Source organism: Prionailurus viverrinus, chromosome F1, assembly GCF_022837055.1.
Source record: "Prionailurus viverrinus isolate Anna chromosome F1, UM_Priviv_1.0, whole genome shotgun sequence".
Classification (NCBI taxonomy): Eukaryota; Metazoa; Chordata; class Mammalia; order Carnivora; family Felidae; genus Prionailurus; species Prionailurus viverrinus.
The window spans coordinates 54766859-54791328 of record NC_062577.1 but is presented as its reverse complement, the minus strand read 5'-3'; the positions used below and the strand labels follow the sequence as shown (position 1 = coordinate 54791328).

The window sequence follows — 24470 nt, the reverse complement described above, 5'->3', positions numbered from 1 at the left end:
ATGGGGCGATACTCGGGAAGAAGCTTCCGGTTAGTCCTCCTGTGCGCGGTGAGCGTCCTCCTGTTCGTGATGGAGCTGGTGATCGCCCACATAGGCAACTCCCTCTCCCTGGCCTCCGATGCCTTCGCCGTCCTCTCCCACTTTGTTTCCATGATCATCGCCTGGCTTGGCGTGAGGGCCAGCAGGATAAAACGGCACAGGAAGAGCACTTTCGGCTTTCTCCGGGCAGATGTGGTGGGAGCGTTTGGCAACTCCATTTTTGCCGTGGCTCTGATGTTCAGCATCCTGGTGGAAGCTGTCAAAAGGTATATCGATCCCCAGAAGACAGAGGAGCCACTGCTGGTTCTCAGTGCTGGAGTTATTGGCCTCTTATTCAGTGTCCTTAACTATGTCACCTTGGACTGCTGTTACTGCTCGGCACACAGGCCCCAGGGAGACACTGAAACAGGTAAATAGCTCCTTAGATGTTATAGCAGATGTGGTCGGCCTTGTGGCTGGTGCTGTCTTCGGGGGCCTCTGATGGTGCTTTTGCGACAGGCCCAGCTCGTTTGGTCGGCCTCGTGTCCATGACTTCACAAAAGATCTTTCTCAAAGGAGTTGCTTCCAGGCCAAATTTGCTGGTGAGCTGGGTGGCCACAAGCCGCTTTCATCTTGGGGGCTTTAATTTTTAGTCACCAGGAATGAAAAGTGTTCAGAGAGGTAGACAGGGAGTAAAGATACTGAGCAGGGCCATGAAGGGAGCAATTTGAAAGAAAGTGGATGTGGCATTGAAAACAGTCTCCTTTAATTAGTGGCCAGATGCGACACGGCTGTGTTTGAATTTAAAAATAATATTTTAGAGTCCCCATAAGATATGTTTAAGAAAATACTGGGCCCTCTAACCAGCTGATATCAAGCAAAGGGTCAAACAAGTGTCTTGGCTGACAAATTCATAGGACTATATACTGGAAGAATTTACAGAAAATGGGGAGAGAAAAAATAAAGGAGATGATCTAGTGAACTTAGTTCTTTTCAAGATGGAAATATTTGTACTTATTGTATGTATCCATTCTATTTGACAAAAAGAAAAACTATTTACACATGAAACTTTTGGAAGAGCTTAAGAGTGGGTACCACTCATTGGGCCATCTGTCAAAAAATGGAGTTAAATCTTGGGAGAGAGCAGTTGACTCTAAAGCAATGAATCCAAATGATAAATCATTAGATGAAAATGTTTCTTTATTCCTACAGTAGGAATTAAACATATATATAAAGAGCTTCTTGCAGAAGAGAGAAATTTCCAGTGCTTTTTAAAAGAGTCCCATAGCATGAACAGACCAGGTTTAAATCATGGCTTTACCCCAGGGCAGTATTCGAGTTAGCTCAGCTAGCCTGTCTGCCCACAGGTAATATGAAAGTAGGAAGCACCAAGTGAGATCCTGAGTGTTTAGCACTTAACAGGCACTTGGTAAAGAGTAACTTGTTTTTTTTAAAAATCACAATGCATGGGACGCCTGGGCGGCTCAGTCGGTTAAATTCTCAGTTTTGGCTCAGGTCATGATCTCATGGTTTGTGAGATCAAGCCCTGTGTTGGGCTCCGTGCAGACAGTGTGGAACCTGCTTGGGAATCTCTCTCTCTCTCTCTCTCTCTCTCTCTCTCTCTCTCTCTCTCTCCCCCCCCCCCCCACTCTCTCTCTCTCTCTCTCTGCCCTTCTCCCACTCTCTCTCACTCAAGATAAATAAACTTAGAAAAAAATCACAATGCAAGCCTTTGAATTATGTAATAATCCAGTATTATTGAATTCTAATTGCTTATCTGGATTTGAAGAAATTTTAAGATTTTCCTTATTTGATGCTGATCAATTTTCTCTGGGTTTGCATTTTTCATTTTATTCCTTCTGCCTTTGCTCCCAGTGTAAATTATGTCCGCTAGGTCCAGTCTTTTATGCTATCTCTGTCTAAATTTCCCGATTAGTAGAATGTATGTTATGAAAGCACCTATAGTATGTATTAAGGATAAAAGGGAACAAAGAAGAAAATAGAACCTATATCTTTATTCAGTTTAATGAATCAGTTAAAACCTTATCCTTTTAAAAAGACAATTAGTTGAGGCCCCTGGGTGGCTCAGTCGGTTAAGCGTCTGACTTCAGCTCAGGTCATGATCTCACGGTCCGTGAGTTCGAGCCCCGCGTTGGGCTCTGTGCTGACCACTCAGAGCCTGGAGCCTGCTTCGGATTCTGCGTCTCCCTCTCTCTCTGCCCCTCCCCCATTCATGCTCTGTCTCTCTCTGTCTCAAAAATAAAAATAAACATTAAAAAAAAATTTAAAAAAAGACAGTTCATTTGAGACCCTAAGCCTTGTTTACATCAGTCATCATGTAGAAATTATTACTTGAGACTCTAGATTATAAAATTCACATATCTGATGTAAGAAAAATATATTTCTTATTGCCAAGTATAATTTTAAGACAAGGAAGTAGATTTCAAACAAATGGTTAGTTTCAGCTTTGGAAGTGTCATCATCACTAAACTTACCATTGTGTTTCAGACATATATATTTTAGGCAAAAATATACATACAATAAAAAAATTTTAGGCAAAAGGTTTGACTCTGAACAACGTGAGAATTGATACACAAGTGTAATTTTATTTTTATAAATTGAATTATTGTCATATAGGTCTTAAATTAGCTCTTGTTTGGGAAGTGCTGCTTTTTAATGTTTATGTCCATGCTAAGACAACAAAAAGAGGCTTAAGACAAATATTTCATCCTGATAATATCAGTTTCTATTGCCTAAATTCCAGAATATCTATCTTCTTTTGAAGGGTTGGATGCTATACAATATTCTACTTTATATAACTAAGTACAGTGATAGGTATACACATAGAACTAATGATTTAAGATCCACATTCTGTGTTCACTTTCTTTTGATAGCTTTTGGTATTGCATTCTTCTGGTAGAAATTTTAGAATGTGTAAACCCTCCAAGTAATTTTAGGATAGCTACTTTGTTTTGCATTTATTGAGTTATGTACTTAGCACTTTAAGTAAAACATACATTTTGGTATCTTTCCCATTACCTAAATAAGTTTAAAGTAAACATTTGGATGAATCTCAGAAACTGACATTACCCCATTTTAATTGTCTTCCATTTCAAGGAGAAATTGATTAATCCATACACATTAATTGATACCAGGAGGTATACAATATGAGAGAACAATGACTCTTGACTTCAGAAGATTTGACGTCCATTTAGGATAAAGAATTTCTGTATGCCTAGAACTCTAGCTTGCAGTGCTGTGGTCCTTCCTGGGTTAGTGATCAGAGTCAGGATAATCTATCACTGCTTCTGTGGGATCTGTGGCCAGAAAGGTTTTTACTTAGCAAGTCTTCAGTCTCTTTTGGTTCTGTGGATCTTTAACTGGTTCTGCTGGATCCGTCTGATGTGGGAATTGTATCAGTTACATGTGCTGTCTGAGGTCATAGGAAAGTAAAACATAAGATCACTAACTCTAAATATTAATAGAATAGACTGTCTAAACTGTTAAGACTTTAAAATATCCGTGAGTTTCGGGGCGCCTGGGTGGCGCAGTCGGTTAAGCGTCCGACTTCAGCCAGGTCACGATCTCGCGGTCCCTGAGTTCGAGCCCCGCGTCGGGCTCTGGGCTGATGGCTCAGAGCCTGGAGCCTGTTTCTGATTCTGTGTCTCCCTCTCTCTCTGCCCCTCCCCCGTTCATGCTCTGTCTCTCTCTGTCCCAAAAATAAATAAACGTTGAAAAAAAAAAATTAAAAAAAAAAAAATCCGTGAGTTTCAAGGAATAAGAAAGTTTGGAAAATCAGACAGATGGAGCCAGAAATTAAACAATAAAACAAAACAAACAAACAAAACAAAACAAAAAACCCTGGGAGAAAAGAATGTAGAACATTCAGCTGAAGGACCCCGGAAACCCTGGGTCAATCCCTCTCTGGCATGAGTCCATCCCTGACATGAAAAGTGATAGGGGAGCAGGTATTTTTGGCTAAAGTAAAAGGCAAAAATGAAAAAAGTAAAAATCACAAGCATGGAAGAAAAAACAAACAAGGGGGAACGTCTGAAATGTAGATGGTTACGTGTGTGTTTGGGGAAAGAGCAAGGGGTTAAAACAACATGTAGGTTCAGATCCCAAGAAATATGTGACACCAGCTTTCTTTCTCTAGACTTAAGGACTAAATCTGCTGTGCTTACAGTTTTTCCTACTCCTTGTTTCCTTGATTTTCCTTGACTTTCACATTGTCTTTTATGTTTTGTTTTGTTTTTAAAAATTGAGTTTTCTTTAAAATATAACTACTGTAACTCTCAATGCACTCGCCCTATATTGAACAGATACCTTTATATACATTGGCCTTATTTTAAAAATTTTTTTTTTTTCAACGTTTTATTTTATTTTTGGGACAGAGAGAGACAGAGCATGAACGGGGGAGGGGCAGAGAGAGAGGGAGACACAGAATCGGAAACAGGCTCCAGGCTCTGAGCCATCAGCCCAGAGCCCGACGCGGGGCTCAAACTCGCGGACCGCGAGATCGTGACCTGGCTGAAGTCGGACGCTTAACCGACTGCGCCACCCAGGCGCCCCTACATTGGCCTTATTTTAAACCAAAGACAATTTTGTGTAGATCTGTCTGGGATATATTAGCCTTGCCATTTATATAATTTATAGGGGAACAATTTATATCTGAAATATCTGCTTATTACTTTTATTTTATTTTATTTTATTTTTTACAAAATGCCTTTCCTTTGAATTTATTTAAATTGTTTTCGTTTTGAGTCCAAATTGTGCTCATTCTCTCTCTCTCTGTCTCTCTCCTCTCCCCCCCACCCCCCAGCCTCCTCCTCCCACCCTCCCTGTCCCTGTCCCTTTAGCCACCTTTCTGGCATTATGTTTCTCCAACCAAATCGCTGGAGGCAGTGACAGCACAGTAATCAACCAGACACGCTGTTGTGGAAGGTTGTAACACACTGCTGATTGGTTGTTCTCACAAGCTTCTAATTTAGACTCAGTACTAGTTAAGACTCAATACCATAGCCTGATGGGAGCCTTTCACATGGACAGTCCTGTAGACCCTGAAAGCAAATCTGGTTTCCTTTCCGTGTAGAGCAAATTTGATCCAGAAACCAGCAAAATAAGCAAGGCTCCGAGAGTTTTAGGAGAGGCAAGAGGGAATCGGCTTCCTATCTCCCAGTAGCAAATACTGGGGAGTGAATAAGAGGTCAGAAACTGCACCATGGAACACAGCTTTTCAAACTGGAAAGGGAAAGTTTTCTGGGCAGAGCTTCCCTGAGTTCTCTGTCTAGTTCACAGGAATGATTGGGAGTTTACAATATTATTACATCATTTTAAGAATCATGCTTAATTCCCGAACCTGTTACTTTGCCACTTGTCCATATCTGACACTGTTGTTTTCCAAGCACTGTGTTGGATTTTGAACAATTAACTTCCACGTGAGGGTTCAGTGGTAAGTGTACACCCACACACACACACACACACACACACACACACACACACACCCCTATCGTAGATTACAGTGTCTCTCCCATGCTAGATGCTCCTTATATTCCCTTACATCTCTTTCCATGTATTCATGACAGCGTGGTGAGCCCCTCCTCTCTCTTTTTGCCCAATTACAGCATTCTGGGTCAGTTCTAGGGAGTGAATAAGAAAGATTAACAAAAGATTGAAAAATAGGTGCTATTACACATTTGTGAAGTCAAATTCAACTGAAGGGGAAAAAAAAAAAGAAGGATAAACCAGTTCCTTGTTCTCAGCCATTTTCTTCTAACATGCAGAGCCTATTCTGATATCTGAGTTAAATGTTAATGAAAACCAAGTGTTTATTGACATCCATGGATTGTCGGGCACTCGGGAAGTGTACAGACAATAGTCACGGCACTGTGTGGCATACATTTGGAGAGCTGCATGTCTTATGAAATAATTAGAACGTATTGCATTGATTTGCAGAATTGTATGTATTGTGACAGAATATTTGCTATTTCCATTTTACAGACAAGAAAACAGAGGTTGAGTCCGGTCCATGGTCATACAGGTAGTTCATGGTAGGGCACAAAGAAATTACAAGGTTGAGCCTAGGCCCTTAATTAAAGACCTACTCTGCTTCACCAAAACAAACAAACAAAACAAAAACAAAACAAAAACAAAAACAAAACAAAACACTGAAAATTTGCTCAGCAATAATCACAAAATAACATGTCAAAAAGTGCCAATTAATACACTAAAAATCGAATCCCAGTAGCTGACTGACCTCTAGAAAGATACTCAAACTTTCTAAACCTCAGTTTCTCTATCTGTAAAGTGGGTAGTGTCTATCTTTTAAGATGTTGCAAGGATGAAATTATATTGTGTGTGTGAACTTGTCAACATAGTGCTTGGTGGTAGTGGATGGTACTGATTATCCAAGGATTGAAGGGCAAAGAATGAATGAAGTATTAGTAACACCCCTCTGGGAACAAGTCCCTTGCTTTACTTCACAGCCATGACACAGAGCCCACCTTATCCTGGACCAACACTCATAACTGTTTGCTGTTAGTTATGCATTTGACCAATACAGACCCATCACTACTCCTGGAAAACCACACAAAACATGTGTCGTACTGATGACAAGTTAGTAGCGTCCTTACTAGGATGAACCAAAGGGAACATGGACCAGTCACTGGAAAACACGTGTTCTAGCACTTCTTCCCTCATGTACTGGGTCTGATAATGGAGAAGATACTTAACCATTTTGAGCTTCATCTCATGTATCATTACACCGATTTTAAAGAATCAATATGCTTTTCTCTTGTTAAGTAATACCTTCATGATGCATGATTTTTCAAAGGGTTCTTGTAAATGTTACTTTCTTCGTTTTCAGTGTTCAAGATGACACTTTGTAGAAGGACATTGGTTATATTTTTCAACTGTTAAAAATTATATTATTTTTAAATATATTTTTAATATGTTTATTTTTGAGAGAGAGAGAGAGGGAGAGAGCAAGCATGAGCTGGGGAGGGACAGAGAGAGAAGGAGACACAGAATCTGAAATGGGCTCCAGGCTCTGAGCTGTCAGCACAGAGCCCAAGGCAGGACTCGAACTCACAAACTTGTGACCTGAGCCAAAGCCAGATGCTTAACCGACTGAGCCACCCAGGTGCTCCAAAAAATTATATATTTTAAACCTTTGTAATGGTATTAACATCAGACTATCACATTCATGAAAATAATGCAAGTGTAGTTCATATTTCCAAGTTGCAAATGAAGAAGCCGAGGCACCAAATGTTTTAATGTTAGCTCACAGTTGATGCTGGAACCAGGACTTTGCATTTCCATACCTTATCCTGCCATAAGGTGATTTGCCTTTTAAACATTTCCCTACAGTTCTGACTAGTGAGTAATGACATACCCATTCACCTTGCTCATAGGCCTAATTTTCCAAGAAGGTGGGGTGAGAGTAAACTTACTCTTTTGGTTTTCTTTTGCCAGATGCTTACAGGATGTAAAGGACATATTTGTTATTTTTCTCCTTTGTCTTAGGCTTTTGACAGAGACAGTAGTCAACACAGTTTTTAGAAAACATTATGTGTAACTGTCTCTGATGACTATGATGTGCCATCATTTTTTATAAGTGGCCGTAAATCTAGTGACTCCTTTTTCTTAGAATGTTTTCCAAAGTCCACATCCTGATATTTATTGTTAACTTTGAGAAGGTGTCTTGAGAGAATTTTGAGGAAAGTAATTTTTTTTTAATTTTTAATAATACTTATTTTTGAGAGAGAGAGAGAGAGAGAGAGAGACAAAGGGAGAGGATGAGAGAGAGAGAGAGCATGAGCAGGGCACGGGCAAAGAGAGAGAGGGAGACACAGGATCCGAAGCAGGCTCCAGGCTCTGAGCTGTCAGCACAGAGCCCGATGCTGGGCTTGAACCCACCAGCCGTGGGATCATGACCTGAGCTGAAGTCGGACGCCTAGCTGACTGAGCCACCCAGGCGCCCCGGAAGTAATTTTTGATGAAGCCTATCTATGCACTTGCTCTTTATCTGCAGTGACAACACTAAAAATGTATCAACCCAAAAGACAATAGGAAAAAGATGATCCTAACTCAGACCAATGAGAACTAGAGATTTGTTCCTTATGGGGGAGCGGCAGAGAAGTCAGGTTTGAAGGAAGTACTGTCTGGAGGGTCCACTTGTTTTCTGTAGGGTTCTTTACCTGAAGAAACTGCCTTGAGATTTTGTAGGACAGAGTGAGAACGGAACCAACATCCAGCTCTATAGCTGGTGACTAGAGTCAATTGAGGAGATTGGACATTATAGAGCCTTATAGAGCCAATAAATAACTTCCACCTTGAGGCTTGAGCTAGATGAGGATGAAGGAATCAAAGATGGTCAGATAGCAATAAAAAGAGTCGTCCAGTTCTTGATAAAAGCCGGATGGGAGAAGGTACTTTCAGTATCGTAATAGACTTCCTAGCACTCGTCTCAGTAGTAAACATACCCTTCCTCTTACAAGCAGAGCTCAACAACTTGGGGAGCAGAGGTGGGCCCCTACACACAGAGAATGTACATTCTCTGAAGGCAAACAGTTGGAAGGGTAAAGCCCAGGAGGGGCTGGGCCAGGCTTCTTCCATTCTTTCAACTAAACCTACCCCTGAGAGAAGAACTTCCCACTCCAGGAGTGACTTCTTACCTGAAAGTTGGAGAGGGAATGAAGGGGGTCAGAGACCACCTGAGAGTGTCTCTCATGGAAACATGAGACAAGAGGAATGGACGTCTCCCCCTACTCTCAGCTGCTATGTGTTCTCTTCACTCATGACTCTCCTTGAAGGACTAGATGAACAGGTCTGTGTGGCCCACTTTCTTAAGCTGTGTGCTCCCAATACCAACCATGTTTTCTTTGGGTATTCTTCTTGGGACAAAGGCTTGGCAATTTTGATCCCACCCGCCCCCAATGACTGAAGCGGATTAGAAGAATAAGCATATTAGTGAAATCAACTCTGAGCCTCCACAGGTGTTCAGAAATTACATTGTGACATGAAATTATAGCATTGAGATATTTTAAGAATTCAATGTCAACAATGTAAAAATGCCCCCAATTTAAACATGATTCTCCTCACAATATCAAATTATGAGAGAAAAATAAAAATTCCATATTAGGTATGTTTGACCTTCTGAGTTACTATTCAGAGAAATCAAAGCTTGTGATTATTTTTTAAAGGACAGACCAAAGGCAAGTCAAAATGCAGCCATAATTGGGGCGCTTGGGTGGCTCAGTCAGTTAAGCGTCCGACTTCGGCTCAGGTCATGATCACATGGTTCGTGGGTTTGAGCCCTGTGTCAGGCTCTGTGCTGACAGCTCAGAGCCTGGAGCCTGCTTCGGATTCTGTGTCTCCCTCTCTCGCTGCCGCTCCCCCGTTCATGCTTTCTCTCTCTCTCTCTCTCTCTCTCTCTCTCAAAAATAAACATTAAAAAAATTTTTTTAAAAATGAAACCATAAAACCCCGAATCTTCTTCACTTTGAGCTCAGTCTCTGTTTGAGTGTAGTCCTGCCTGGTAGACACAGGGCTCCTCCAGTAGTTTTAGCCTAAATTGTTTTCCACTGGGGTGGATGTCATTCCTTCAGGACATCCAAGTTGGGTAAGTTTGGCACCAAGACTTCCATGTGCTCCGCCTTTTAAAGGTCTCCATTGTTGGTTTTCTTCAGGTTTGCTACAATATTTCCCTACGTGAATTTCTTTTTATTTATCCCACCTGAGAATCACTATGCTTCCCAAATCTAAGCATTTTAATCTCTTATACATTCAGATACCATCTCTTCTAGTTTTGTCCCTCCCCTGTTCCTTCTATTTTCTCCTTCTGCGACACTAATTACGTAATATCAGATCTTCTTACTCTGTCCTCCATTATTTTGTATACGCTTTGTCATATTTCCCACTTCTTCTTGTTCTCTGCTGCATTCTTAGATTCTAGGTAATTCTTAAGATTTGTCTTCACTTTTTCTGAAACTGATACTGGTACAACATGTGTGTGTGCTTCTTTGCCATTTTGCCACATGTGTAGATTTGTGTGACCGCCAAAGTCAAGATACAGAATGATTACATCACCATGAAGATACCCTTCTTGCCTTTTATTTTATTTTATTTTATTTTATTTTATTTTATTTTATTTTTTATTCCTACTCTGAGCCCCTATCTAGGCCCTCAAAACCACTAATCTGTTTTCCATTTTCATAATATTATAATTTCAAAAATGTTATGTAAATAGAATCATACATACGTGACCTTTAAAAATGGCCTTTTTCTTTCAGGATAATGCCCTTAAGATCATCCAAGTTGTGCATATCAGTAGTTGGTTTCTTTGTATTGCTGAGTAGTATTCCATGGCATGGATGTAGTTGGATATTTTTTAAGCCATTCTGCCAATTTTATGCCTTATAATTGTTATATCTATACCATTTATGTTCAATGCAATTATTAGAGGTTAGGGCTTAACCATTTCATCTTTATTTTCTGTTTGTTCTTTCTGTCTTTCATTTCTGTTTTCCTTTTCCTATCTTCCTTAAACATTTTTTAGAACTCAATTTTGATTTTCCTATTGTTTTGAGTTTTTGAGGGCATCTTGGCATAGCTTCTTCGTGGTTGCATTACACATACCTAATGTGGTTGCATTATACATACCTAATAGTCGTCATTACATTACACATACCTAATTAATCACAGTGTGTCAGTACTGGTGTCAGCATTTTACCAGTTTGAGTGAAGTGTACAAACCTAACCTCTCTTTATCACCCCCCATTTATAATTGATATAGTTACTCTAGTTCCTGAGACCTTGTTCACTCTTTTTTTTTAGGAGTGAATAGAATTTTAATCCATGACTTATTTTGAAAACACTTATTTTCTTTGCTTTTTAGTTTTTTGAGTGGTTTTCAGTCTCCTCTTTTTGAAGTGTCTTTCTCCCCCGCCCCCCCCCCCATCTCTGTTGTGTGGCCAGTATTTACATTCAGCTTCTCTTCTGAGCTGTTTGAGACTTGCATTATTTTTGTTAGCCATGGCATTCACACCATTGTCATCACACTTTGATTCCACATTTTCATCCAGTAGGTGGCCAAACTCTTCAGCAGATGCAAACAGACAGGAGTCATTGAGATTTGTCTTTTGTTTTTTTGGTCTATTACCCATTCATTATAAAGGATACAATGTAGGAACAGCCAAAGAGAAGAAATGCCCAGGGCAAGGTATGGGGGAAGGTGTGCAGAACCTCCATGCCCTCTTGGGGTGCACCATGTTGCTAGCATCTTGATGTGTTCACCAACCCAGAAGCTCCTGTTCAGTTTCCCCCTACTTTCTCTCTGTTGTAGGATAATTGCTGTTATTCTATCTTCAAGTTTGCTGAGTTTTTCCTTTGTATTTTCCACTCTGCTGTCAAGCCCATCCACTGAATTTTTACTTTTGGTTATTGTATTTTTCTTTTTCTTTTTTTTATGTTTACTTATTTATTTTGAGAGAGAGAGAGAGAGAGAGAGAGAGAGAGGGAGAGAGAGGGAGAGAGAGAGAGAGAGAGTGCATGAGCAGGGGGGAGGCAGAGAGAGAGGGAGAGAGAGGATCCAAAGCAAGCTCCACGCTGTCAGCACAGATCCTGACGTGGGGCTCAATCGCTTGAGCCATGAGATCATGACTGGAGTTGAAATCAAGAGTTGGATGCTTAACTGACTGAGCCACCTAGGCGCCCCTGGTTATTGTATTTTTCAGTTTTAAAATTTCCTTTTAGTTCTTTATTTGTTGAGACTCCTTTTTTTCCCCCCATTTATTTCAAGTATATTTGTAATTGCTTGTTGAAGTATTTTTATGATGGCTGCTTTAAAATCCTTGTCAGCTCATACTAACATCTGTGTTATCCAAGCATTGGTATTATTTTTCATTCAAGCACAAATTTCCCTGGTGTTGGTATAATGAAATATTCTCAGTTGAGTCCTTCCTGAACATTGGGGTAGTAGGAGACTGTGGATCTTATTTAAAATTTCTGTTTGTGGGGCGCCTGGGTGGCTGAGTCGGTTGAGCTGTCTGACTTCGGCTCAGGTTGTGATCTTGTGGTTGACGAGTTTGAGCCCTGTGTTGGGCTCTGTGCTGACAGCTCAGAGCCTGGAGCCTGCTTCGGATTCTGTGTGTGTCTCTCTCTGCCTCTCCTCAGCTCATGCTCTGTTTCTCTCTGTCTCAAAAGCAAACAGTAAAAACATAAATAAAATTTCTGTTTGAGCAGTCCTCTGACACTGTGCTGGTAGAAGAAGGGGTTTGTCATTATAAGATGGGAATAGAAATCCACATTCCCACCTGGCCTCTGTTGACACTGGGCAGGGGTGAGAGTCCAGGATCACCATTAGACTTTGACTGATAACACTCTGGCTGGGAGGAGAAGGGCACCTTCTACTGAGTTCTTAATTTTAGCTATTTTTCATTTATAGTGCTTTTATCTTTACTTGCATTTTCCATATCTTCCTTTATTCCTGTGTACTAAATATACTTGGTTTATATTCTGTATCTGATATTTCAACATTGGCAACTTTTACATGTCTCATTTTCCTGTTTATTATTTTTGCTGCTTCTCTCAAGGTGGCTTCCTTTCTTGTGTTTTAAGTGTTTCATTATTTTTTAGTGTGAACTCACTCATGTTCAATGGAACTTTCTCTGAGGGAGTTCTTTGAGGAATAGATGATGTACATTCTTCCACACAAATATGCATTTGTTTCTATCGGGTGCCTGAGGGTATTACCAACTTGAGAGAACATAAAAAATTCTTTGCTTGAGGTATTGTTATCAACATAGGTAATGTAAACTCAGACTGCATTCTCACATGAAGGCCACGGTGTGGTTTCCACTTTTCCTCTTCACCCATAACCAAGTCTGAAACATGCCCTTTCTTTGTTGTCTTCTTTGCAAGGGGTGAGTTTTTGTTTGTCTGATGGTTTTGTTTCACTTCAACCTTTCACCAAGTGATTGATCTTTGAGGGGAATCTCTGATCCAACTCTCCCATTTGCATGGATGTAAGTTCTGTCTCTTATGCCATCTGTGTCTATATGGCTATTAAAATCACTTGTTCTTATCAGAAAGATATCTTTAAGTCAGATTCTGGCTTCAACTCTTCTGGTTGGATTTTGGTTTTTACTACATTTTTGGCCTCTGAGTATTTTCTTAATTTCCTGCCACACTTTTTGAAGAGTTCAAAGAAGTCTGACAGAACTGCATAATGGAACTACAGAACTACAGAACCCAAACCTAGAGCCCTTAATATAGATAGATTCAGGTTCTCAGAACTCAACACTTAGGATAAACCAGGCCCTTATTACCACGTAAGGACCATAGCAGAGACTCAAGGCTGTCAGATGAAAGGACGGCAGACAGAGGGCGCCCTCCTGTTTTCTATGCCTCCACGATGCCAAAGAGATGGTGCCAGACTGGCCACGGCCCAGACCTGCATACTTAACTCCACTAATAGAGACCTCACAACAAGAGGTTAATTATGTACTAAAATTTCCATATCTGGTAAACACACTGCATCCTTTCCCAGAGAGTGACATTTAAAATATTACTGCCTACTCACAGAGTTTAGAAATTTGCAGCAATGACATCCTAGGCTCCATATTTTATTTGTGGCACTTTTTCTTCCTAATCCGTGTGTGTGTGTGTGTGTGTGTGTGTGCGTGCGTGTGTGTGTGTGTGTAAGAGAGAGAGACAGACAGAGAGGGGAGAGAGGAAGAGAGGAATGGAGGAAGGGAGGAAGGAAGGAAGGAAGAAAGAGAAAGAAAGAAAGAAAGAAAGAAAGAAAGAAAGAAAGAAAGAAAGAAAGAAAGAAAAAGAAAGAAAGAAAAAGAAAGAAAGAAAGGGGAGAAGGAAGGGTGGGAAGAAGATTTTGAATTCTATTTCCATCTTGACCTCCGGTTTCTGGCTCTGTTTACACTCAGTCTCCTGTGAGTGGGCTTTTTCCCATCCCATACCTCAGGGACCATTGCCGCTGCCTGTAGCTTCAGAACCACTTAGACCTGCGAATCCTGCTCCCTGAGGAAGCTTCTCCCACATTCCACATGTGATTCAGCCTGAGTGTCAGTCTTAGCGGGTCTCTGAGCTGAAGCTATTTTGAAGGTTTGAAGATCGACCCATTGCTCCAGCTCCTACTTCATGCTCTTGCAGATACTGTCTTTCCACAGCTGTGGGATGTTTCAGGCCTTGAGTGGCATATCATCCCGCTGAATCTTCTGTTCTGAAGTTTGGGAGGTGCTTCTGGGGTTTTGCTTCCTTTTTGTGTTCTTTCCTCAGAAAGGCTCAGTTGAGTTGTCAGTGATGAAATGGTTTAATCAATTGCTTAAAATTGTTCCCTTTCCTTCTCTACCACATGTGAGGCTGGCATTTTTGTTGACCTTTTTTCTTTTTACTTTGCCATTGTTTTTGGGGTCAGGCATTTGTTTTTCCCACATAGATTTTTTTTTTTCTTCTTAGCACAGTGAGAAAGTGAAGTCACTGTTTTCTGGGTCTGCCAAAAGCAACTGTTGTCCAAATAAATCTTGTCAACTCTCACCTCTCTGAGTTGGATCACCTCATTTGAAAAGCATTTTCCACTTAAACAAAAAATGTAACCCAGACCTGGGTCAAACTATCATATCTTCCTTCAGTCCCCTTCAGTGTGTCTCATCCTCCGTGTGCCTGTCCTGGAGTCCTAACTGTCTATCTCTTGACCCGTTCCCACAGGACGCAAGCAAACCCTTGCATCCACAGTAACCGTTTTGATTTGAAGCTCATCTAACAATGCCTTAAATATTCTATTCTAATCTTCCTAGGCTTCTCCTCTCAAATAGTTCCGAATTTTGTGGAAGCTTTGTAAGTCTGTGCCAATCTTTACCCAGTGGTTCCTTGTTCTTGTTGCTGTGTAATGAACCACCACAAATTTAGTGGCATACAATAACAATCATTTTATGATGTTTGGGATTCTGTGGCCTGGCACTTGGAAAGGAGCCAGTGGGAACAGCCTTTCTGCCTCATGATGTCTGGGGCCTCAGCTGGGAAGACTACGAAGTGAGGTAGTGACTTGGTGGCAGGTGATGGCACCATCATCTGTCTGCCTCGTGGGCTGGAAGGTCTCAATGTCTTGGCTTCCTCACGCTGGGGTGGCCTCAGGACATTGTATGTGGCATCTCAGGGTCTCAAACGCGAGTGTCCCATCAAACAAGGTAGACGCTTCAATGCCTTTTCTGGTCCAACCTCAGATTCTATAGGTTACGTGCCAGTGATAACATAGAAGGAGGTCAAGCCCGTGGACCCACTTCTGATGGAAGGAGCATCAAGGTCACCCTGTGGGAAAACATGTCGAATAGAAGATATGGTTGTGCCCATCTTTGGAAGGAGCAACCTGCACAGACTGCCCTCAGGTCAACAGTTCATATCACTTCCCATGTACAAAATCCACTCCCCAGGACCCCTGAAGTCTCATCTCATGGGGCATCAGCTTCAGGCCCTGGCTCCTTCCATCTTACTCAAGGCCCGAGTGAATGGGGTTCCTCGGATGAAGTTCCTTGAGTGTCTTCCCGTCCATCTGAAAATCTGTGAACTAGAGATACAAAAGACCTGTCTCCGCACACCCAGCACACAATGGGGGTGGGCGAGGAACATCACATAGATCCTATATTCCCCAGTTGCTTTTATTTCAGACGGTATTGACAGCTTTAAGAGGAGGACTTAGAGTAGTTCCCTGGATCTGGTTCTCTCTGGTGGTGATGGAAGCATTCCAGAGCCCAGTCAGCTGTCTGAAAGCTTGCCTTTCTGCTTCTGAACTGAAGGATTTCTTTGGGAACCAAAGAACCTGATCTGATCTAATCCCCTCTTTAAGAATATTTAAAGAACCCCAGTCTGATCTGATCTAATCCCCTCTTTAAGAATATTTATATATGTGTGCATTTCCCTTTCTTTTTTGCATCTGTCTCACTTCAGGAAAACTCCCTTCCTCTGGTGCAGCCTTATTGTTTGTGAGAGCAAACTATGCTCTCCCTCTCACTCACTGTGCATAGAGTAAAACCAGTCTTGAAAACTCATGCTCACGAGGACCTGTTAAAACAGCCCCGCAGCTATAACAACAGCCATTTTTTTTCTGTTGGCAATAGGCTCCTGTGATTGCCACGGTCAAATGCTGCCAGGCTCACACTTATTGGAGCCTTAAAACCTTACAGCGCCCGCTCTGTCCCTCCAGACGCTTCAGTCACCCTGTGTTACTTCGGCCTGTACATTCTTAGCTTAATCCTTCTCCAGGCTCCTGCCCACTCACCAGTATGTTAAGGCTTTAGGGAGTAATAAATAATACCCCTTTCTTATTCTCCTAGGTTTGGAGACCATTGTTACGTAAGATATAGGTGACAATTGAGCATAATACCAACTTTATTAGAGGTATAGCTTTGGCTTTGACTATGGCTTTGATGTATAGCAGCAAAAGGCTTAATAGTTCATCCCAGAACTAAACTCACCCACCCCGTCCCAGACCACCCTCCACGGGGCAGAGCCTGTCCCAGGCAGTTTCCTTCCTGGACCTGCAGACCAGGATTGCAGGTCTCTGCGGGAAGGCGGATCTGAAAAAGAAAGGCCAGAAAAGGTCAGCCAAGCATGCTCCAGTCTTTCTCCCACACTTAGTAATCCGGAGTAGTTACCCTGCTTCCAAGAAAAGCTGGGTAAGCGACAGAAGGAGACCAGGAGTGTTACTCCTGTAGAGGTGCCTCTGTGGAGATGCAAAGCTTGGGGAATGGAGAGTCTCCTTAACACAAGAAGCTGTGAGCTCCAGTGTGAACCATGTTCCTTCATTCGTGCTCTTCCTTCCTCCCTCCCTCCCTTTTTCTTTTATTATTTAATCTATTCTTTATTTTATTTCCTGTCATCCTGTGGGCCACAGACGGAGTGGATACCAGGGGAGACCCCCTGAAGAAGTGGCTTTTGAGGCTTAAGGCATGAGGAGGAGAAGGGCAGAGACTGTTCCAGGAGGTGGGAATAGCATGAGCCAAGTCCTGGAGAATGGACTGGGCGAGATAACCAAAGGGATGAGCATAGACAGACAGGATTAGTGAGCCTAAGACTGAATCCTGGGACACATCAACATTTAGAGACTTAGAGGAGGAGGAGGAACTACCCATGAGATAGAAGGGAAACCAGGAGGCTGCATTGTTGAGCCATCAAATGGAGAAAGTCTTCAAAAAGGAAAGCAAGGTCTTCAGTAACAATTGGTGCAGAGAATTCCAAGAGAGGAGCACAGAAAACCAGTGGATTCAGGCATGAGAAAGTCGTGAGTCAGGCTTTCACAAAGCCTTTCCAGTGGTGTCATGGAGATGGAGGTGGCATTGCATGGGTGACAGAGAGAATGGAATTTGAGGAAGAAAAGACTGTGACAGTGTTTTCAGGAGTTTTTCCTTTGGAGGGAACAGAAAAATGGAGTGGGAATAATTTCTAACATTGGGGAGAAATCCTATTTAGTCTGCCACTTATTTATTTGTTTAAACATGTTTACTTACTTAGAGAGAGAGAGAGAAGGAGAGAGAGAACGAGTGGGGGGGGGGGCAGAAGGAGAGGGAGAGAGAATCCCAAGCTCTGTCAGCGCAGAGCCCAGCATGGGGGAGACATGATTATTAGGGGCTCTGAGTCACCTCCTCACTGCTTAGTAACCAGTCAAGAAAAGGAACCTCTCTCTCTCTCTCTCTCTCTCTCTCTCTCTCTCTCTCTTTGTCTCTGATATATTTTGAAAACCTCAAGAGAAGAACTGTGGTCCGTCCACCTTGAATCAAGCGCCCATCCTTTGAATCACGCATGGTGGCCAGGGAATGAGGAACTATGTTTGGCTCAGCCTCGGTTATATGCCTATGTCTGTGTCCAAGAGGACAGAACTTCTTACCAGAAGGAAGCGGTGGGGGCGGGGGGGGGGGGGGTCAAGCAACCTAAAACCTTGGCTGACCCTTGTACATTACTGGTGGTTACAGATAACAGTGCTCGCTTTCTAGAACTCATGGTGATAGTGGCTCCACAATTGTAACAACAGCTATGCCTACTCTTTGTCTTCATGTTTGTATCTTCATTGTCTTATTTGATGTTCAAAACATCTACATGCCCTAAGTAGTATGAGGTTCTTATTTGCATTTGGCAGATTAGGAAACTAAGGCTCAGGAGTTTAGTGGCTGACTAAGTTGTACGGTAATTTAGTGTCAGAGGTCAAGAATCTTAGTTCTCCTCCAGACCTCATTGTAATATTTAACATAGCTTCTGATTTTTTGATAGTCATAAAGTTATGTCTCTCCATCATGCTGATTATCTCTGACCTTCTGCCACATGATAAGAGATGATAGAACCATGATGGACAAAGAAGTGTAGTAATAATGATAGCTGCGAAGTTTGGAATTTTAGGTTTATGAAACATTTTGTTTTGAATATGTTTATAGTCTTAAAATATTTAATCATATTTAATCAATTTTACATTCATCATACCTTTTATTAATCAATAGCTAATTAGTTGTAAGCTAAATGGATTATTGGAACCAAAGGGAAATAGACGATCTTATAAATAACTGGGAAGGGGGTTCCACATTGGCACCCGTCAGAAGTCAACAGTAGTCCTGGGAATGATGACAGCCAGAAGGTAAGGAAAGGATCCACTCTTTGTCAGCTGTCTACCATGAGAGCATCATGCAGCGTCTCCTCTATGCTATCTCCTTTTAATTCTCACAGACACTGTGTGAGAGGATATCTCTACCTCCAGATTATAGAGGAGAACATAGACCTCAGAAAAGTTAGGTGACTTGCCCAGTTGCCAACAACTGATGGAGCCAAGATTGTATCCCAGGTTTGAGTGGCTCCAAAACCCACACCTCTCCACTACAGAACCCTGAATATTGGACCACCCCGTTTGGCAGATAAAGACGAAGGTATTATTTATAGGTTTTATTTAACCCCCCACAATTATTCCTATGACTTCTCGGGCAAATGGACTTTCTCATTTTCATGTACAGTAGTCATGTGGGATATGGTTCTCAGACCCCCAGTGGATACCTGAAACCACAGATAGTCCCGAATCCTATATCAACTGTGTTTTTTCCTCTACATACGTATCTGTGGTAAAGTTTAACTTATAAATTGGGCACCGTAAGAGATGAACAATAATAACTAATAATAAAATAGATTATAGAAATGAACTGTAATAAAAATTATGTGAATGTGGTCTCTTTCTCTCTCAAAATATCTCACTGTACTGTACTCTCTCTTCTTGTGATGATGTGAGATGATAAAATGCCTGGGTGATGAGATGAAGGCAGGTAAATGACGTAGGCATCAAGACGTAGTGGCAGGCTGCCATTGACCTTCACGTCAGGAGGATCACGTCCCAGAGCACAGCTGACCGCAGGTGACCAAGTCTGTAGAAAGTGGAACGACTATGGTCTAAAAGTTAAGGTGAATCTAGCAGTGAAGAAGTCTGTGTGTGTGAGAATATTTCAGATGGAATTAAATAACACATGTAAAGGCTTTCCGTAAATTATTAAGTGACAGCGGACGTAACTTAGAGCTAAAACTATTACTGGGTTTGGAATCAACATCGAGGGAGAGTTTCTCCCTGTTTCTTGCAACTTTGAGGGCTTTTTTGGTTTTGCTTCCATTTGAATTGAAAAAAATTTTTTTTTCCTCCTGTTCATCAAGTAGAAGGAATCACACCCAAATACTGTCAGTGAGTGATGAGTTTTGGATGATGTGTTTCTTGAATCCCCAGTTCTGCCTCTGATCCTTTTCCCCTTCGTCCCAATAGCCAGATCCCCTTTCTTGTGATTGTTCTCACTTCCCTTCCCTTCCCTCTTCAAACCTCACGCACAGCACGTCCCCACGAGTACCCGGGTGAGCCCTTGAGATCTGCAGATGGTAGGAAGCACACAGACCAGAGCCGCTGTGCCCACAAAGACAAGCCGACCCCAACCAACATGGCATTGTTCTGGCCAAATGTGTCAAACAGCTCAACCCCATCATCCCTGGGATATAGAAATCAAAGTCATTCGTTTATACCTGTGCACTCAACAGTTGGTAACTTGGGTTCTTACACTAGGTCTTAGTCCATTTGGGCTGCTACCAAAATACCACAGATTGGGTAGTTCACAACAAAAGGAAATTTATTTCTCACCTTTGTGGAGGATGAAAGTCCGGAATTAGGATACCAGTACTGTCAGGTGTGGACTCTTTCCTGGGTTCATAGCTAGAGCATTTTTGCTGTGTCTGCATATGGCGGAAGGCACTAGAAAGCTCTGTCGGGTCTCCTTTATAAGAGCACAAATCCCATTCTTGAGGTTTCCACCTTACAACCTAATCATTTCTCAAATGCCCCACCTCCTAATACCATCATCTATGGGGTTTAGGATTTCAACATAAGAATTTGGGGTGGGAGCACAAACATTTGGACCATGGCATTCCCCTTCCAGCTGTAGGAACTCAACAATAGTTTATCTTATATCTGCATAAGTTTCACTGCTCCTTAGATTAAGTTGCAAACCATTCCTTAAACACACTTTTCTCTAAAAGTAACTCTGTGTGGATCCTTTGGAGAAAGGAAATGTTTCTCCCTCCCTACACGTGGATTTACAAATCAAAGTGGTAGTTATTTTTTATTAACACTTATTGAGTGAGCCTTTCTTATGAACTAGGCACTGCACTAAGCGATTGAGATGTTTGGTCACTTAAGCCTCATGGCAACCCCGTGAGATGCATACTATTATTACCCTTAGTTCACACACGAGGAAAGGGGAGGTTATCAGGAACTTGCCCCGGGTCACCCGAGTGAGCATCAGAGCTGGGATTTGGTTCCAAGTCTGACTCCAAAGGTCAAGTCGTAACTGCGATGCTACTCTCTCTTTCAAGGTTTCTTAAAGTGAATACAAACTTAAAATTATCTAGAGCTTATTTGTTCGTTCAATAAGCAGGTTGTATCATTGATGTTATGATGGCGCTTGCATTCTTACCACTTCCGGGCCCAGTGCTAGGAGCAGACACATCACTCTGCTGCAAGAAAGCGGCATTTTGGAGAGACCACGGCTGGCTGACAGGCACGCTCCAGAGTCACGTTGGAGCTGCCCTTTCCGAGTGGGCCACAGCTCACGGTGCTGCCGAGAATCCCTCCCCGAACGGCCCCGGGCACAGTGGAGCTGACCACTCACCTACTTGTTAACCTCTTTCACACCGCATGCCTCTATCATCAAAAACAATGTAGTCACCTCAAGTACAGAATCTCGTAAATGGAATTGTATTCTAAGACACTTCGAGAGACATAATGTGCATTATGCAAAATGTGCATTTTGGGGTATAAAAGTATCTGTGTCACGAAGTGCTACAAATATACATGTTATATAAATTTGCCAACAAGGAGCTGATGTGTACACAAGATCTCTCAGCTGCCTGGAGAAGTAATTTCCTTTTTTTTTTTTTTTTTTTTTTTTTGAGAGAGAGTGCGAGTGGGGGGGAGAGAGAGAGAGAGAGAGAGAGAGAGAGAGAGAGAGAGAGAGAACGAATCTCAAGCAGGCTCCATGCCCAGGGCTCCATCTCATGACCCTGGGGTCATGACCTGGGGCGAAATCAAAATCTAGTCGGACACTCGACGGACTGAGCTACCCAGGTGCCTCCCCACCCCTTTTTGTTTTGTTTGAGAGACAGAGGCAATTTTCTTCTGGGAAGTCATCATGATATATCATGCTCTGCGGGTTTGGAGCTGGGCTAAGGGTGAGGAGCATCCAGCTTCTGATGATGTATTTAAAATCTGGAGGCAGGAGCTAGGGGACAAAGGAGTTACCTCTTTTATAAGAGTAGGAGTTTGGTGCCTCGGACCAGATGTCCGTTCTCCTCCTCGAAACTAGCATCATCTCTTGTCAACTAGAAAAAAAATGAAAACGGGCTCCTGGGTGGCTCAGTCGGTTAAGCGTCCAAGTTTGGCTCAGGGCGTGAACTCGAGGTTTGTGAGTTTAAGCCCCGCATCGGGCTCTGTGCTGACATCGGGCTCTGTGCTGACAGCTCAGAGCCTGGAGTGTGCTTCGTATTCTGTGTTTCCCTCTCTCTGCCCCTCCTCTGCTCATATTCTGCCTCTCTCTGTGTCAAAAATAAATAAACATTAAAAAAATTCAAAGAAAAAAGAAAAAAATGAAAACAAAAACAGCTGCTTTTTCAATTTCCTGAAAAGTTTGTTAATTTCTGAGTCAATACCAGTGTAGGAAGAACGTTTAGTGTTATAATCTCTGACTTTGTAAATTGTAGTGCATCAAGTTCTATGCCAATAAAAGTAAAACTTAAAAAGAACAAAAGGAGTGTGGAAAATTATCAAATCAGTATAATATGGGGGTGAAGACTGTAAGCCCTAGAGTGTGATGCCTAGATCAGATCTCCATTCTATCAGTTACATATTGTGTGATCTTGGACAAGTGACTTAAAATCTCTGGGTTCTGGGTTCTTCACCAATAAAATAAGTGCTTATTTGATGAGTCAGTTGTGAGGATGAAGTGAGGTAATGCCTATAAAGTGCTCAGCACAGGGCCGGACAGTCAAAGCCCATTAAACAAACCTTTCGAAACCTCATCATATACAGGAAAGTGTAAGACACAGCCTAAATTTTTGTCAATTGACTTAGATTATATATATTCTCCCTGTATATAAACTATATCTATCTGTCTACCCATCTATCTATCTACCTACCTACCTACCTACCTACCTATCCATCCATCTAATCATAGTTAGCTAGTCAAAACATTTTTCTTAAGTGCATTTTATTGCCACCCTCAGCCTGTCTCGAAGGCCCAGCCCTGGGCAGGGGCCCTCAGACACAGCTTTCCAAGCCCAAGGCTTCCTCAGTTGCCTGTTGGCTTTCTAGTTCCATCAACTGACCTCCTGGGGCAGCGACATGATTCTTCTTATCTGCCTTCAGTTAGGAGAACGACTGGGTAACAGGCACAAGTGATATATTTCTGCTGACCTCGGGTTTTTCTTTCAGTTGTGAATGACAAAGAAATGCAATCAGCAGGGACTGTGGGAGAACTCTCAAGGGATTTGCACAAGGCTTCTGTCTTGTTCTGACGGCTTTGCTTGCTGTCCCGCCTTACGGGTGTCAAAGGCTTCATAGTTTGAAGACAGTATAAGCCAGAAACTGGGATATCTTTCTTCGTATCAGAGTAAGACATCTGTAGCTCAACAGTCTGCTACACGTCTGCCGTGATGCTAATGTCCATACTAGCATGCTAAGGATGAAACGTGGCCCCCTGAACCACTTTGCCCTTCCGTCCTCCTCCTGCCCAGTCTCCTCCCCCTCATGCCACACCTTCTTTTTCTTCCTGTTGTTTTTTTCTTTTTAATAAGCAGCTAGCAATTTATGGAGTGCTTACTCTGTGCCAGGCACTGTTATAATCACTTTATACTTATTAACCCATTTAATCCTCGCAAACATATGAGAAGACCCTATTATTATTCCCTTTTTGCAGTAGTGAAAACCAGCCCAAACAATTAAGGATCTTGTCCAAGGCCAGACAGCTTCAAAACTTTCATCAACCTATCTGTATCTCTTTGCTTCTTTTAAATTATTGACCATTTTAATACTAATTTTTAGAGATACTTTAAATGATCAGTTTCCTCAAGTTCTCAGCGTAGGGATATTTTCCTGGAGGCGGGGAGGGAATGCTTAATGGGCGTCTTGAGTTTGGGTGCTCATCTTGTGTAAGGTGGCACCCTCGGATCAAGGATGCTTGTTAGAGACCCTTAGAGAATGTTAAAAGACAAGATCATGGTTCATAAGGCTAAGGCAATGACTGGGGCTAGAATCAGAGCGTGCTGCTAAATGGACACATTTCTTTCCAAGCCCAAACCAGATGTGTTTCAGGAATGGTTAAAGTTCAGGGGTTAGGAACAGGAGAAGGGGAATAGAGATCACCAGACTTCACATTCAGATCCTTTTGGGAATGAGAAAAGAACATAAAACAAAAACAAACCAAGAAAGTAAATCGTGGGCTCTCCCACCACCCCTCCCTGAACACCCAACAGCAAACACCCTTCGTCAAGGATTCAGGTGCTCGGCCTCTCCCAGAGTCCTGGGGACAGCTCTCTTCTGGATAACTTTTACTTGGAACTGAGCCTGTGGTCAACAGGAAAGGCTTTATTTGGAATAAACCTTCATGGAGGGCAGGCGATTGAACTTTGAGTACCAGGTCATTCTCTGAGGGACACATGGGGGTGAGTAGAATATTCTCTGCAATGGAAAATGAGGCAAGTACACAGAGGAGGCCTGGCCTTGCTTCTTCGGAGGTCAAGGGACTTGTGCCCACCACGGGGAAAGCGCATTTCTGAGCGCTGTAGGGTGCCATGCTTGTTTGTTTGTTTTTTTAAATTCCCTTCCTCTGCAGCCCGGCTTTAATTCTCTGCCTCTAACTTAACGTATTCTCCAGTTTCTTTTG

At 42.2% G+C, this 24470-nt stretch overlaps 1 protein-coding gene across 1 annotated transcript in view; it reads left to right on the top strand.

Annotated features, from left to right (window-relative positions):
* Nucleotides 1–24470, top strand: part of SLC30A10 (solute carrier family 30 member 10) — a 50833-nt gene continuing 26363 nt past the window's right edge. The window contains exon 1 of the mRNA XM_047840571.1: nt 1–448. Within this exon, the coding sequence (XP_047696527.1) occupies nt 1–448 (448 nt within the window). The remainder of the gene's footprint in view (nt 449–24470) is intronic.